At 33.6% G+C, this 15,266-nt stretch overlaps 3 protein-coding genes across 3 annotated transcripts; 1 reads left to right on the top strand and 2 right to left on the bottom strand.

Annotated features, from left to right (window-relative positions):
• Positions 1–152: 152 nt before the first annotated feature.
• LOC107893383 (glucan endo-1,3-beta-glucosidase 5) lies at positions 153–3,369 on the bottom strand. The gene is made up of 2 exons (XM_016818357.2): positions 2,693–3,369; positions 153–1,459 (listed from the first exon to the last, which is right to left on the bottom strand). Exons 1-2 carry the CDS (start codon positions 3,112–3,114, stop codon positions 331–333), a joined length of 1,551 nt encoding a protein of 516 aa, XP_016673846.2. The 5' UTR covers positions 3,115–3,369; the 3' UTR covers positions 153–330.
• A 2,311-nt stretch (positions 3,370–5,680) lies between these two features.
• LOC121225181 (F-box only protein 13) lies at positions 5,681–8,422 on the top strand. The gene is made up of 2 exons (XM_041109363.1): positions 5,681–6,519; positions 7,085–8,422. Exon 2 carries the CDS (start codon positions 7,101–7,103, stop codon positions 8,298–8,300), a length of 1,200 nt encoding a protein of 399 aa, XP_040965297.1. The 5' UTR covers positions 5,681–6,519; positions 7,085–7,100; the 3' UTR covers positions 8,301–8,422.
• Positions 8,423–9,215: 793 nt separating this feature from the next.
• Positions 9,216–11,492, bottom strand: LOC121225180 (3-ketoacyl-CoA synthase 10). Its single transcript, XM_041109362.1, has 3 exons — positions 11,047–11,492; positions 10,336–10,961; positions 9,216–10,016 (listed from the first exon to the last, which is right to left on the bottom strand). Exons 1-3 carry the CDS (start codon positions 11,458–11,460, stop codon positions 9,449–9,451), a joined length of 1,608 nt encoding a protein of 535 aa, XP_040965296.1. The 5' UTR covers positions 11,461–11,492; the 3' UTR covers positions 9,216–9,448.
• Between the last annotated feature and the right edge of the window lie 3,774 nt (positions 11,493–15,266).

Raw genomic sequence — 15,266 nt, 5'->3', positions numbered from 1 at the left:
TTTAATTAAAATTAGACCAGCGATCTAATTGAAAATTGATAGTTTGAACGATTCGACTATTAATCCAGTTCCAAAAATCATGATGATGATAGTATAATTTATTATAATTTTTTGAACATATGAAAATCTTAAAAAAATTTCACACATGCCTATTTAAAAATTCAACAATAAATTTATAGAATCAATGGTTATTTTACAATGTAAAAAGGAGTCACATTAAATAATCGATGCAGTCCTAGGAAAATTTTAAAATCAACAAACAAAAGAAATGAAACTGACCATATCATTTGCCTGCTTGACTCTGCATCAAAGGCAAAGGATGGACTCCAATCAGTGGACACCATTAGCCAAACCCAATACCAGCATCAGAGATACAAGTAGCAGGCTTCCAAATCCGGCTGCTGGAACTTTGTTAGACACAGAGAGTTCGTGTTTCCCGATGTCGATCATGATCTCGAAACGACAAGGTGGCTGAGATGGATCCACGGTTGTAACCGTTGATAAGTTATTAAACGAACATGCATCTTTCCTTTGATCCATGGTTTGATAATACATATTGAACGCATATGAAGCGTTGCGTTGGGGGTCTAGATTAGAACACGAGGATCCGGGGCCAATGCTTGTGCAATCGGCGTACTGGCAAGCTTGGCTAATGCTTTGAGCCAACGCGTTGGGGTCCGAAACGCCCGCTGAAGGCGATAACACGCACCATTGCCTGGCCAAGTACTTGACGCCTTTGGCTTGGGTGAGTGCTTTGCCTTTTCCCAAATCCAACGGATATTTGATACTTCCATCGTAATTGAAGATACCCCAATGCCTCTCGAAGTTCCCAGGCTCAACACTCTTGTTGTCTTCGTCGATGAGAGAAAATATGTACACGTCAGGTGGGGCACGACGTTTTGGGGTGCCTTGGCCTCGAATGATACGGTCGAGAAGGCCTTGGTTGAACCTGCGGGCGTTGTCTATGTTCGCGTTAGGGTCACAGTCAGTTGGCCAACCTACTTCGCCAATGACAACCGGCATTTGTCCGAATCCATTCTTTTCGAGAGCCGAAATGAGGGTATCGAAGTTGGCATCATAAACATTGGTGTAAACAATGGGACCATCGACGACGGGATTAGCCTTGTTGTTAAAGAAAGCAAATTCTTTAGGGAAATTGGGGTCAGCTTGGAGACTAAGAAAAGGGTAGATGTTAATGGTGAGAATGCCACCATTGTCTTGAATGAACTTGATGATCTTGAGCATTAGGTCACGGATATCGGGTCGGAAATCACCACCGGACGGTAAGCCACTGTCGGTCTGGTAGACATCCGCGTTTAACGGTACTGTTGTCTTCACCTTCTTGCCTAGGCCAGCTTTGCCCAGAGCTGCTTGAATGTTTTGAAGGGCTGGTAATGTTGTTTGGGTGAACATATCTTTGTACGAATGAAGAAAAGGTTCATTGCCAATGGCTACAAACCTGAAAAATCACAAATCCCATTCTCAATTCACCTTCTAAATTAAACTAAAACAAATACACATAATTTGGGTAAACTATCAAAATAGCTACTTTTGTTTGCCTCAGATTACATTTTAGTCACTTACGTTAACGTGTTGTAACATTTTAGTCACTAAACCGTTAATTGTCATTAACGGTGTAATAGTAAGCTGACGTGGCATGTTAAATCATCATTTCAAACAAAAATTTTAAGTTAAATTATGTAATTGGTATCTATATTTTTTCGTTTTGAGCAAATTTAATTTTTTTTCTTTTATATTTGTTTTCCTCCCTTCTCTGTCTCTTTAAATTTAGTTTTTCAATGTTTTTCATTTGTTAAACCCTATACTTCTTTTTTGGAACAATTTAATTTTTTTTTCTTTTTATGTCTTTATTTTATTTTTCTTTTTCCCCTTTAGTTTTAACAAATGAAAAATATAAAAAAATTACATTAAGAGAGATGGGAAAGGGAGGAAAACAGAGGAAGCAATAGAAGATAATGAAAAAAAAGAAAAAAAGAAAAGTTAAAAAGACGAAAGAAAAAAATTAAACTGCTCAAAATGAAAAAATATGGGGACTAATTATATAATTTAACCTAAAATTTTTATTTGAAATGATGATTTAACGTGTTACGTTAGCATCGTTACACCATTACGGCTAAGTGACTAAAATATTATAACACATTAATGTAAGTGACTAAAATGTAATATTTCAAACATAAGTGACTAAAATGTAACCTGAGGTAAATAAAAGTGATTATTTTGATAGTTTACCTAATTTTTTTTAAATAAATACATCAAATTTTTATATATTTTTAAAATAAAGTGACTGATATTTATATATTTTTATAATTAAAATTTATCTGTTGGGTCATTTCGGCATATTTGGTCTATAAATGTAACTATTGGGTGTCGAATTCTTAGAATTTTTTTAATTCCACCAAACATCCATAAATTATAAAAGAAATTCTAAATTGATCTTAAATTTTAAAAGGTTTTAATTGAATCCTTGAACTAAAATATCATTCCAATCAAATTTTTTTTTTTATTAAAATGTCAGCTTAAAGGCAAAAGTTCTAAACCGATGGAAGGACCTAATAGAAAACACTTTAATTTGAAGATTCAATCAAAATATTTTAAAATTTAACCTATATTTCAAGAACATATAACGAAATTAACCCAAAAAATAAACATAGGGAAGAAGAGAGGTTTTCACCTTATATCAGTTCCATATTTGGAAATATAATTAGAAACATTTTGTTGAACCCAAGCTTCAGCATTTCCAGCACTTCCAGCAAGCGACGCCAACATATCATTCGGTATCCCCACCATAACCTGAATTCCCGATTTCCCAAGTGCCTTAAGTGCACCTGGATCAGCTTCAAACAGCTTCACTTTATCGAATCCATTGTCCTTAAGTAGCTTCACCATTATGTTAGGCGGCAATGGATGAGTCGACTGCAACCCCCAGTTGCAGGCCAAACCAGATACACCCCTCTCAATTCCCAACACCCAAACAAACAATAACCAAAACAAACGAAATCTACCCATTTCTTTTAGAGAACAATCACTGTCTGAAAATAGAAAAAAGTTAGTTGTTCTTGGATGTCTGGTTTTGAAGTTTAAAGCCACATACATATATATAAAGGGTTGAGGAAAAATGTGCTTTTACGAGAGGGATAAGAAAAGGGGAAAGAACTGGATTCCAAATGCAAAAACCCAAGTTTGAATCATCAATTTAAATAATATATAAAGAGGAAATGCAAATCACGAAAGGTATAGAGTGTGAAGATGTTGGAAGAACCATTACGTGTGTGTAATATTTTGAGACAAATGTCGAAAACCAACATGGAAGGAATGTTTGTAAAAACTTTCCAACGAGGACTAACCATCATTGTCTGGTTTGATAATGAAAAAAGGTCTTTTTCTTATCCTTTTAAATTTTGTTCCGATTCAGCCTTTGTTTAACAACTGGTTTAATATTTGTTGCTTTGGTATTGGTTTCAGGTAGAAATCATCATGGATACCTTTCTGTTCAATTATTCCTTTCCCTGTTTCAACCTTCAACTGTTATTTTATTGGACTCAGGCCCGCAAAAGACTATAAGTTTTGGGTTAAGTTTATACCTGTTCATGGCCCATCGGCCTGCTTAAAAGTAAGAGAGTTTGAGTAAAAATATAGGTTCGAAGAATGAAATTGGACGAAAAATAAGGCCTATTTAAAAAACAGGTCAGGCCTTGGATAAGATTTTTTTAGCTTGAGCTCAGCCCAATGCGAATTTACAAAACAAAACAAAAAAAAATTTGTTGTTTTCTTGCTCCTTTTTATTATATTTCCTTGTTGTTTTGTCATTATTTTGTTACCATTTCACTATTATATTGTTATTATTTTATTGTTATTGTTTAAATATTGCATAACTCTTATTTTATTGAATGAACTAAATTCAGGCCTAACAAATAAGTCTAAAAGTTTAGTTGGGTCTGGCCTGAACCCAACCCAACATGACCCATTCACATCGATCATGGAATCCTTTTTTACAAATGAATTTAGTTATTTTGTGCGATTAATATAGCATTTCCTTTCAAAACATTACATATATAATAAACGCAATTATTGACAAATTATATTAAAACATTATTAACATTTGTTTTGACTTGAATAAAAGAGTGATTAATTTTTGTGTCAGGCACCCGTTTAACATGGGTTTAAACCATATTATCCTTATCTCCTATCCTTAATATTGTAAAAAAAAAAAACAAAAAAACATTACTAACATTTTTCTTTGAGCTTTACCAGTATAGATACAATTAAAAGCAAAACATATGAGAATAAATAGTATTAAATCAAAATAATTTAGGATTTAAGTCCTTAGCCTTAAACTTTGCCTGTAGTACAAACACCTTACTGGCAACATAAAATTTATATATATATATATGGGTTAAAATATGTTGTTAGTCCTTATACTTCTATAAAACTTAAGATTTAATCTCTATATTTTAAAAATTATAAAATTCAAGTATTATAAACTTTAAATTTTAAAATCTTAATACAATTATCATCATCGTTGGTAATTTCCATAAGAATTTACCAACTTCAACATGTTTTATTTTTTGTCAATTATATATTAGGTCATATAAGGGTAACCTAATTAATATATTAAGTTGATAAATATTTTCTAAAAAATACTAAAAATATTAATGATTGAATTCAGATTTTTAAATAAAAAAATTAATTTTTAACAATCTAATTATAGGTTTTGATTATATCTGTGTGTTTTGTTTAAACAATATCTAAAACTACCCATAACTCTTTCTCAACCCATAAATAGGAGGGTAATGTATTTTAATGCACTTGAATTCACGTGTTCCTATATTGACAATAATGCTCATACCAATCGAACTAAGACTCAATTCGTATTTTTAACTTTTTTTTAATATAAAAATTAAATTTCAAATTTTTTTTCGTATATGATACGATAAGATGGAGAGGGCCAGGAAAATGGGCTAAATAGAAGAAAGCAGGCTGACCCGACCATGTAACATATAAGCATCGAAATCCGTGTCTCTTTGAAAAACACAATGCCTAAACAAAGGAAACAAACGTAATTAACGGCTTTTCTTCTTTCCTTTTTTTTTCTTTTTAGTTACAGTTCCAATAACCACATTCAAATAATTAATAAAAAATTAATCAATTCTTCTAATACACTCATAATTAAAACATAAATTTATACTATTTTATCGTATTTAATTTTATCATGATCGTTATTTTTACACTACGCGCACATCCTTGAATCCAAACATAATATCTAGTACTTCAATCCCTCACCGGTGATTGTTTGATAGTTTTTAGCTTAATGGTTGATTTCATTATTATCAGTAGGGTTTCATGGATATGTGAATGGATTCTTGTTTCTGGGGGAACATTTTGACTTTTAATGAAAAGAAAAGAAAAGAAAAGAAAAGAAAAGAAAAGAAAGAACCAAAAGAGATTCCTCAACGAGGAAGGCGAAAAATAAAAGAAAGCAAAACGCTACACCAAAGTATCTTTCTTTCTATGCTTTTGCTTTACAAAGGTCAGCAATGCAGCCGAGAGAGGCTCTTGAGTCAGGCTTTGACATGGAAATGCCCAAACCCCAATATTTTCTCTCCTTCCTTCTCTTTTACTCAACCCTAAACCTACGTGTGTTTTCTCTTTCTTTTATGCTTAAAGTGCAAAGAAAACAGCTCAATCCAAATCCTCCTGCTTTTTTTTTTCTTTTCAAGTTCATAGGTTGATTGGTCCTAACCCAGAATCTAATGCACTGTCCAGTTCCAAGAGTCAACTTCTACTAGATTTTTGGTTAAAATTTGCTATTAGTCCTTGTATTATGTATAAATTATAAATTCAGTTTTTGTTCTTTTAGAATTGGTCAGTTTTAGTCCCATACTTTTTTGAACTTTAGAATTTGAGTTTTGACCCAAATGTTAGAGGTTAAATCCGCTTTGATTAAAATCTGCAATTGTGGTCATGTGTATAAAGTTGTAGATTTAGTTTATACTTCTCAATTCCATCAATTTTAGTTAATTAGGACTAGAATTTAAAATTTTAAAAATATAAGAACTAAAAACAATCAAATTAAAGTATAAGGACTTAAGCAAGATAATTTAACCTAGAATTTTTTTTTGTTTCATTTGCTGTCTCTCTCTTTATCTCTTTACCCGTGTGTATGTAGGTGTGTGAGGTGAGTGAGGCTTCACTTTCACTTCTGTTTCTTTGGTTAAAAATATAAAAAAAATCTTTGCTTTGCTTCGTTATGCTCGCTCCTTGTCTTATAGTGTGTCAACGCTTACAAAAAGAGCAACAACCACCCCCTCAAAGGAAGTTTCCTCCCCTCCCTCTAAAAATAACCCCCTTTTACTTTGTTTATCTTTACTGTTGCTTTCTCTTTTTTAGGCTTTGCTTTAGGGCCTGTTTCAACTCTTTAAAACCCACAAAAGTCGCACCAAGTTTCACTTAATGCTCTCCTTCCACCCACTTGCAATCGCTCTTACACTCTCATCTCAGGTACTTCTCCTCTCATTCCAACCTTATTTCTTTAATGGGTTATGTTTTATCTTTTGTTACAATTTAAAGAAAAAAATCCTTTTTTTTTTAAGTTTTTTGAGTTTTCCCACTTCAATTGATGGATACCCAAACTTTTTTTCAATAATTTAGAAGTGAAAATCAAGTGGAGCTTTGAAACAATGGCTTTTTTATGGTCTTTTTTTGTTCTTACCCAAGTGGTATGGTGTTGTTGTTATCACTTCTTTAATGTTAGCACTATTTTCAGCTCTTCATTACAGTACCTTTTTGATAGAAACTAAATTTTCGGTTTTAATATGAGAAAATAGGAAAAAAAGTAGAGTCTCTTAGTGCTTTCTATCATGTGTGTGGACCTTTAATGGCTAACGTGTTAGTTAGGTTGTCAAATTTTGCCTAATCTTCATAATTAAATGATGTGATATTCAAGCCCTCATTTGCCTTGTTACATTTATTCTCTAAAATGGTGATAGATTTGGGAAACTTTTCTTTTTTTGCTTTTGCTTCCTTTGTTTAATGGTAAAATTTGGTAATCTATTGCTGATTGCAGTTAATTTTCTGAAATAATGGAGATTGGTAATGGCTGCATTTCAAAGAAGAGAAAGTTGGTTGAAGAAGGGTCCTTGGATGAGCTTAATGAAGACCTTTTAGAAAGGGTACTTTCATGGCTGCCAACTTCAACGTTGTTTCGCCTAGGTTCAGTGTGCAAGAGATGGAAATCAATGGCGGATTCTCAAAGTTTCAAGCTTGCTTGCTCAAGGATTCCTTCAAGGGATCCATGGTTTTACATGGTGGACGCCGATCTTAATCGATCGATTGTCTTTGATTCCGCCAAGAGTAGTTGGAAAAGACTCAACCATCCGTCTCTACTATTGCGTGATCATAACCGCGACTCCATCCCGGTTGCAGCGTCCGGTGGCCTCGTTTGTTTTAGAAACATATCTGGCGGTTACATCGTATGCAATCCCGTGACTGGATCTTGTCGCGAACTGCCTCCCGTGGATCCGGGTCAGTCCCTTCTTGCTATTGCAATGAATGCATATTCCAACTACCATGGTTCATACAAGCTAGTGTTGGTCTCTGGTGATTTTCCAAAACTTTCGTTTAAAGTTTATAACTCGATTACCGATTGCTGGGAAGAAGAGATTATGTTGAGGAGAAATGCCGATGATTGTACCAAATCCAACGACAACGACGAGGATGCCGTTTACTTCCTTAGTACAGCCGGAAACGTAGTGGTAACCAACATGCAAAGAAGCCCTTCCAAGCAATATTCATCAGTGTTTACACTTAAAGATGGTGAAGAGATTGTTTATTTCCTCACCTCCTCAGGCAGAGTAATCGCTTGCAATCTTACCCGAAAGTGTTTCTCCGAATACCCAAGACTGTTGCCGGTCTTCTCCGAGTACTCCATCGACGTGGTGGAGTGTAAAGGAGAGATGTTGGTCGTAGTGTTATCCGAATTCTTTGAAAGTGCTAGCCTTAGGGTATGGCGATATGATCCAAAAACGAAGACATGGAATCAGATTGCAGCGATGCCGCCAGCAATGTCACACGAGTTTTACGACAAGAAGTTGGACATAAACTGTGTTGGTGCTGGTGATCAGGTCTTTATCTGCTTAAGCTCTGCTGAGCTTTGCAGCTATGTTCTGTACGATTTCGTGACGAACCGATGGGTGGAATTGCCTGAATGCTCGGTGAACGGTGAATCATTGGAGTTCATGTCTGCGTTGTCGTTTGAGCCGAGGATCGAGGCTTTGGTATGAAAAAAACAATGGTGTGAATTGTAAGCAGTGGTTTAAAAGGGATTTGAGTATTGACATTGCTTCATTTTATGTTGTTTTTTCTAGTATTCATTGAGTATTCATGAGATTATGCTTTGAGACTATTATTGGTTTCATCATTCAGTTGGAATTTCATGGGATAAAATTTCAAGAATTTTCTAATTTTTTTTCAGAAAAGTCCTTCTCAACAAATATTTTCATTCTTAAAAATAATAATAAATTTGATATATAACAAATCTAAAATCGGAACCAAATTAATAGAATATGTAAATGTTGAGGGTAAATTTATTGAACTTTTTAGAATTAGAACTAGAGTTATCTAACCATGAAGTCTTATTATCCCAACAAAAAATAAATAAAATCAATTGAAAGGGACTAAATTACTTTAATTTCTTTTAATAAAATCAATTTGTTCAATATCAAAATTTAGAGGGGCTATAGAGATGTTTTACCAAAAATGTTTATAAGTACCCATTAATCCGACCTACATTGAGCCCAATTTTTTACCTTCAAGGCCCATTGCCTCATACAATTAAATTAAGGTTAAACTGTGCATTTAGTCTCTACACTTTTCGATAATTAAGAATTCAATCCTTATATTTGTGTTTCCAGTAATTTAGGTCTAATTATTAATACTGATAATTTTTTAATTATATTTTTTTAAATTATATGACTACTAAATAAATAATTTTTTACAAAATTATTTAAACATGAACAAACTAACTGATCAAATTAAGAATCAATCGAAATATCGGATCAGAAAATATTTTTGAATCGATTAGATAAAAATTCAATATAAATAGATTAAAAACTAATTGGATTGGATCCACAGGGAAATCAATTTTGAAAATTTTGGTTTACTAATTTTTAAATGGGAACAAATTTAATAAAAAAAAATTACAATACAATGTTTTCTTCATTTCTTTCTTTTAAAATATAAAAACATTAGACTACATAATTTCAACACTTTTTTCATACAATTAATTCATCGAGGAAAGTTTTCCAGAAACCATGAAACAAACATATGCCAATTTTCCAATCATTCTTCCCCCCCCCACCCCCCTTTTCTTCTGAAAATGTAAACACAAAAAGATCATAATTATTATCAACCAGCGGCCATTGAAGTAAATTTAAGCTCTCACAGGGTATCTATCAATGCAATCAACCCATGGGTTATCCCTTGAAGGCTTCCTCACACGACGCATGGATCGCCAAACCACACTGTTGCATTTAAACCCAGAACCGAATGCTATTTGCCAGATCCTATCCCCTCTTTTAACCCTTTCTTTAGCTTCCAAATAAGCCAATTCGTACCATATGCTGCTGCTCGATGTGTTGCCGAACCGGTGTAAGGTCATCCTCGATGCTTCCATGTTGTTTTCGCTGAGTTCCAAGTTCTTTTGCAGCTCGTCTAGCACCGTCTTGCTTGCGGCGTGGACGCAGAAGTGTTCGAAGGCGAGCTTGTAGTCGGGGATGTATGGCTTCGACGACGGTGATAGGGAGGTTTTGGATTTATCGCCGCCAAAGAAATGGCGCCAAATTAGGGTGGCGAAGAAGAAGAGTTGTTCGGAGAATGGGAGGACGAGCGGACCCAATGTTGTGATGTTGGTTTTGAGGGCGTCGCCGCCGATTTCCATTAGGTCTTTGCTGACTTTAAGACCTTTGAAACCTTGTTCATCTTCTTCCTGGTAGATTGACCTGATCCACAAGTTTACCCAAAAATAAATACTATTTTTAATAAAAAAATATTTATTATATTATAATATATACTAGAAAAATTAAATTTTTTTAATAAAATTAGTATATAAGTATGAATTTCACAAATATTCAAGGAACTCATCTATGTAGTTATTAATGTATTTTATTATATTATAATTTTGCTTAAATTAATTTAAATTTATATTTATTACAAAAATTTATATCTTGTTTTGCATTTATTTAACCATCTACCAAGTTATATATATTGTAAAGTTAGCTGTAATTAATCCCGCATGAACAGGTAAACAGGGAAACAAACCTGAAACTCCGGTCATCGGCACCTTTATGCGTCCGTACAAGGTGTTCAAGCCGATACTTAGCACGGCGGTAGTCACGACGGCGGTTAGACAAAAGCACAGCGGAGCATCCCATCCTGAAAAAACAATTCGGGACAAGCATGGACCTGTCCCGTCCAGGGTACCAATTATAACCCACCATCTCAGTGCTCACCACCACCGCATAGTTATTCGGGTTAGCTTGCAACATATCTCGAGCTAAATCCACCGCAATAATCCCCGCACTGCACCCCATCCCGCCGAGGTTGTAGCTCAAAATATTACCCCGCATCTTATAATGATTGATGATCATCGCCGAGAGGGACGGAGTCGGGTTAAATATGCTACAGTTCACAACGAGGACCCCAACATCCTTGGGTCGGATCCTGGTTTTCTCAAAGAGCTCATCCAAGGCACCAAACATCACAGTCGACGCCTCGAGACGGCCTTCTTTCATGGTGGCACAGTTTTCTTTAGACATAATCACCTTCGGAACGTATGTTTCGTCCCCAATCCCTGAAGATTTCAGTATCTTTTTCTGGAATTCAAGACTCGCTTCATCGAACTTGCCTGATGCTCTTGCAAGCTCAATGAACTGATCTTTCGTCACCTAAAAATGGAAAAAAAAATTAAGGCCAAAAAGAGAAATATAGTTGACGAGATGCATGCATGAACATATGTTCATTATTTTTCACCTTTAAGTCATCGTGAGGACGATAACAAGCGAAATCAATTAGATAAATGGAACGAGGGCGTGACATGAAGTAAACGGAAACGGTGAACACAAAAACAGCGAAAAAAGACAGCACGGTGGCGAGATCATAACGAGCATCTTCCCAAAGCTTTTTCCAAAGCTCTTCCCTACTAAGACTACCCACTTCGGCACTAAAAACAAGTACCAAAACAGGTATGGTAGCCAAATATATACCATGGTTGATCAAATAATGGTACCCTAACTTCACATACTTCAAGTTAACTGACTGAAGAAAATCAGGTAGTCGTCTTCGAACCCGAACCGAGAACGTTAACGAACCGGCATTCGGTCCCGATGATTCGATCCCACGGTTGACAATCTCAGTTGACAACAGATCTTGCTCATTTCTAGCCATACTAAAAGACCTGGTGTAACGGTGAAGAGCCACCACCATACATACATATATATAGAGAGAGAGAGAGATGCATTAATGTGGGATGTAAGGTGGTGGGTGGATACAGTTAATGCTTACACCAACTTGGACCGGTGGTAAGTAGTTGAAAGGTTTTGAAATCGCCATGAATTCTTTCATTAAATGAAATCTAGTCCAATTCAAAGCCAATCAAACAGGGTTTTTGTTTGGTTTATTACGATTACCAACTGGTAATACATGTATGTGTGATATAAAGTTGTTTGTGGAATCTACATTTCCTTGTGAAAATTTTTATGGATATTCAGTCTTATCCTTTGCCTTCCATTTTTCTTTTTGCAGTCAAATTATGTGCAAAGACAAATAAACCCATAATTAAGATTGCATTGGAGGGAGTAGTTGGGAGGTTCTCCTTTTGAAGGTAGCAGCTGGCATAAGCTGTTTAAGCCTAGTTGCACATATCTATAAAAATACATAACCACCATCTTTACTTGAAATAAATAGGTAGTAGTAAAGCAGCAAACTTTAAGGTCTAGACCACAAAGCACCACTTGCACACCGAATTGAAGAAGGTTCTGGATTCTTTGGTTTGTGGAGCAGGGAATCCGGCCTGATTTCAAGTTCAGGGTATGGTTCAGATTTAAGCAATCGGTTGGATTTCCATTAATAATTTGGTTAAAATGTATATGCCACAAAACTTAAACCATCTAATAGATTTCGAATTAAGATATTTTTTCTCGAAAATGAATGGGGAGCAAGGTGTTGTGGATTTTCATTTTTTGATATTAGATATGAAACCATAATTATTTGTCCTATTTCATTTTGTCCCACCTCACTACACTAAATGAAATTATCATTTTATTCTTATATATAACCTATTAGAAGGGTAGAATAGTAACCTATTATAGAAAAAAATTCATATATTTTATATTCAAATTCTTTTAAAGAATTATCTTTGAATCTTTACTATAATTTAAAAAGATTGGAAATATTAAAAATAAATAGCAAAAATTAAATTGAAGTGGAGCGGGATGGATTTGTACAACATCTATGGAGGTGGTTATACATCCATAGTGGAGCAGAGCAGCCAACTATAGAACGGTGGTGGATTTAGCAACGTTCGCCCTTGCCCCCACTTCGCCCCATTGCCATCCCTAATGCAACTTAATAAATAAATATAAAGGATAATATTTAATGCATCGTCAGTGTATAAGTCTTATGTACTATCAATGAATCATATTAAGTCTCCTCATCAATGAGTAAAATAAAAAAATTTTAAGGACTTAAAAATAAATATTAATAAATTTATTTAAGTATAATTAAATAAATTAAAGTATTATTTTCTCATCTCCTTCCTACTAAATGGACAAAATTGATAAGTTTCAATAAAAGTTTTCTAAAATCTTTAAAAAAATCAATAAGAGGAATAGTTTTTTTTTAACAATCTCATTATAGGTTTTGTTCATATATATTCGTTTTCACACAATACATAGAACTACCCATAACCTCTTCCCAGCCCATAAATAGGAGAATAATGTGCTTCAGTGCACTCAAACTCACATCCTCCTGCATTTACAGATAATCCATAAAAATCATGTTGGGGATAAACTCAATTTAAGCAACAAACAAGTAAAATAACGAAGGGATTAAATATAAATATTTTACGTGGAAAAATCCCTCAAAAGAGGATAACAACTACGGGTAAAGATAATTTCACTAAAATGGAAAAAGTGAAGAGTATAAATGATAGAGATAAAACTAAACCCCGAAACCCGAAATAAGAACCATCAAAACGTAAACACAGAATTCTCTGAAAGCTTGTAAAAGCTAATACCTAAATGTATAATAGGTTATCTTTCTAGGGTGGAAAATGGATTATTTAGAGGCTAAATTTGTAGATCAAATAATATTAAAATAACCTACACTAATTAGAGTTTAAATGAGAAACTAAAATAAAGTTTAATTGGGAGAACAAAAACCGAAAAATACAAGCCATAACTCCACAAATCTCCACCTTAACTCGTATTTTCACAATGCCTCCTTTGCCAAAGCCCACCACGGGCTTATCTCGAACTATGCAGGATATTAACTAAGTCGAAGCTATGCTTAGAAGCTGAAAGTCTTCTAGTTTTCGACTTGTGCACTGCCAAATAAAAATTGACTCGGGTCTTATTTCCACGAATGTAATGCCTTATCTTTTCAAACCTGCTGTAACACCCCCATACTCGACCCAAATGCCGAGTCAAGGCATTAGGATGTCACATTCGTTGCCAAAGCAACTACTGAAAATTTCAGATCAATTTAACTTATTATTTAATTAATGTAGATCATTAACTAATTTTAGTAATAATTGAGTTTACAATAGAACTAATTATGAGTTAAAGAAGCTCATTAAAACATCAACAATTGATCAAAGACCAAATTGTAAAGTTCATAAAAATTTTTGAACTGTCACCGCGATGTTGGGGTTTCCACGTCATGACATGGCGAACTTGTCATTGTGACGTCGTCTCTATTTCCTACAAGTTTCACGTTTTATTTTTATTTATTTATTTATTTATTTTATATCATTACTTAAACCGTATTTAGATGTCATAACCACCATTTCATTTTACATATCATCCACTTACATCTATTTTTGATCTCAAGTCCTCATAAAAACATGATATTCAATTAAATATAACAAAGTTCATAAAATTAACACAAATATTAAAATTTTACAAATAAGACCATTGGAGGACTTGCACTTGTAAAATTAGTTTACCCACTTTATGTATATTTCATATTTATTTCTAAATTGTGCCAATCAATTTAATTCTTCATAAAATTTTAACAAAGAATTCACCTCAATTAACAATTATTCATTTATTACGTTATCAATTCGTTTAAACATACTCATATGTATCAATCATTCCATCACCTACAACCATTTCAAAACATTTCAAATTCATCTACTATATATATATTCATATATTTTTCCTCCTCCCCCTTCCCATTCCACATTCTTTATGTATATATTTGTTAGAATCTTTAGCTTTTAGTATATAACATATTTATATGTAACATTATATATAATTCCACTATTTACTTATGTGTTCATATTAAAGCTGTCCACTTGAGTCATGGTCACTAAACTATTTATTTTTGAGCTACAAAATTCTAAATTAAAATCCGCTTGATGTTTTTGAAACTAGACTCAAATATCCTTTTACCATAAAAATTTCAGAATTTATAATTTAGCCAATAAGTACAGTAAAATCTTCAAATTTATCCCTGTTCTGCTGTTTGACAGCTTCGACATTTCTTTACTAAAAATTAATTATCTCTTAGTACGGGGTTTGGATGATGTTTCCATTTGTTTCTCTTAAAAATAGACTCATTAATAATTTAAACATATAAATTTTAACCCCTAATTATTTTCTAAAATTTTTTATGATTTTCCAAAGTCAGAACAGGTGAACCCAAAATCAATCTGACATTGTCTCACAAAAATTCATATATCTCATAATATGAAATTATTTTGCTTACACATTTTCTTCTATGTAAAACTAGGCTTAACGGGATTTAATTTCATACTTTAATTAATCTCTAATTCAATTTCTACAATTTTTGGTGAATTTTCAAAGTCAGACTACTACTACTGTCCAAAACTATTTTAGTACAAAATGTTGATAACCAAGTTTATAACACCCTCCTTTCCTTTCTCTGCAATATTTCCCATCACTTTCTCTTATTTCCCTTCACTAGCATATCAAGAACATAAAACCTTATATAAGAAAACTCTACTTTAA

Source organism: Gossypium hirsutum, chromosome D13 (genome assembly GCF_007990345.1).
Source record: "Gossypium hirsutum isolate 1008001.06 chromosome D13, Gossypium_hirsutum_v2.1, whole genome shotgun sequence".
Lineage (NCBI taxonomy): Eukaryota > Viridiplantae > Streptophyta > Magnoliopsida > Malvales > Malvaceae > Gossypium > Gossypium hirsutum.
This window is presented reverse-complemented; position numbering and strand designations above follow the sequence as displayed.

What these genes read in the sequence shown, in the direction of transcription:
- LOC107893383 (XM_016818357.2), bottom strand. Translation starts at nt 3,114, where the DNA reads ATGTATGTGGCTTTAAACTTCAAAACCAGACATCCAAGAACAACTAAC. An exon ending in AAATATGGAACTGATATAAG is followed by an intron (nt 1,460 to 2,692) that starts GTGAAAACCTCT and finishes GTGATTTTTCAG; the next exon opens with GTTTGTAGCCATTGGCAATG.
- LOC121225181 (XM_041109363.1), top strand. Translation starts at nt 7,101, where the DNA reads ATGGAGATTGGTAATGGCTGCATTTCAAAGAAGAGAAAGTTGGTTGAA.
- LOC121225180 (XM_041109362.1), bottom strand. Translation starts at nt 11,460, where the DNA reads ATGGCTAGAAATGAGCAAGATCTGTTGTCAACTGAGATTGTCAACCGT. An exon ending in GTCCTCACGATGACTTAAAG is followed by an intron (nt 10,962 to 11,046) that starts GTGAAAAATAAT and finishes TTCCATTTTTAG; the next exon opens with GTGACGAAAGATCAGTTCAT. An exon ending in GCCGATGACCGGAGTTTCAG is followed by an intron (nt 10,017 to 10,335) that starts GTTTGTTTCCCT and finishes CTTGTGGATCAG; the next exon opens with GTCAATCTACCAGGAAGAAG.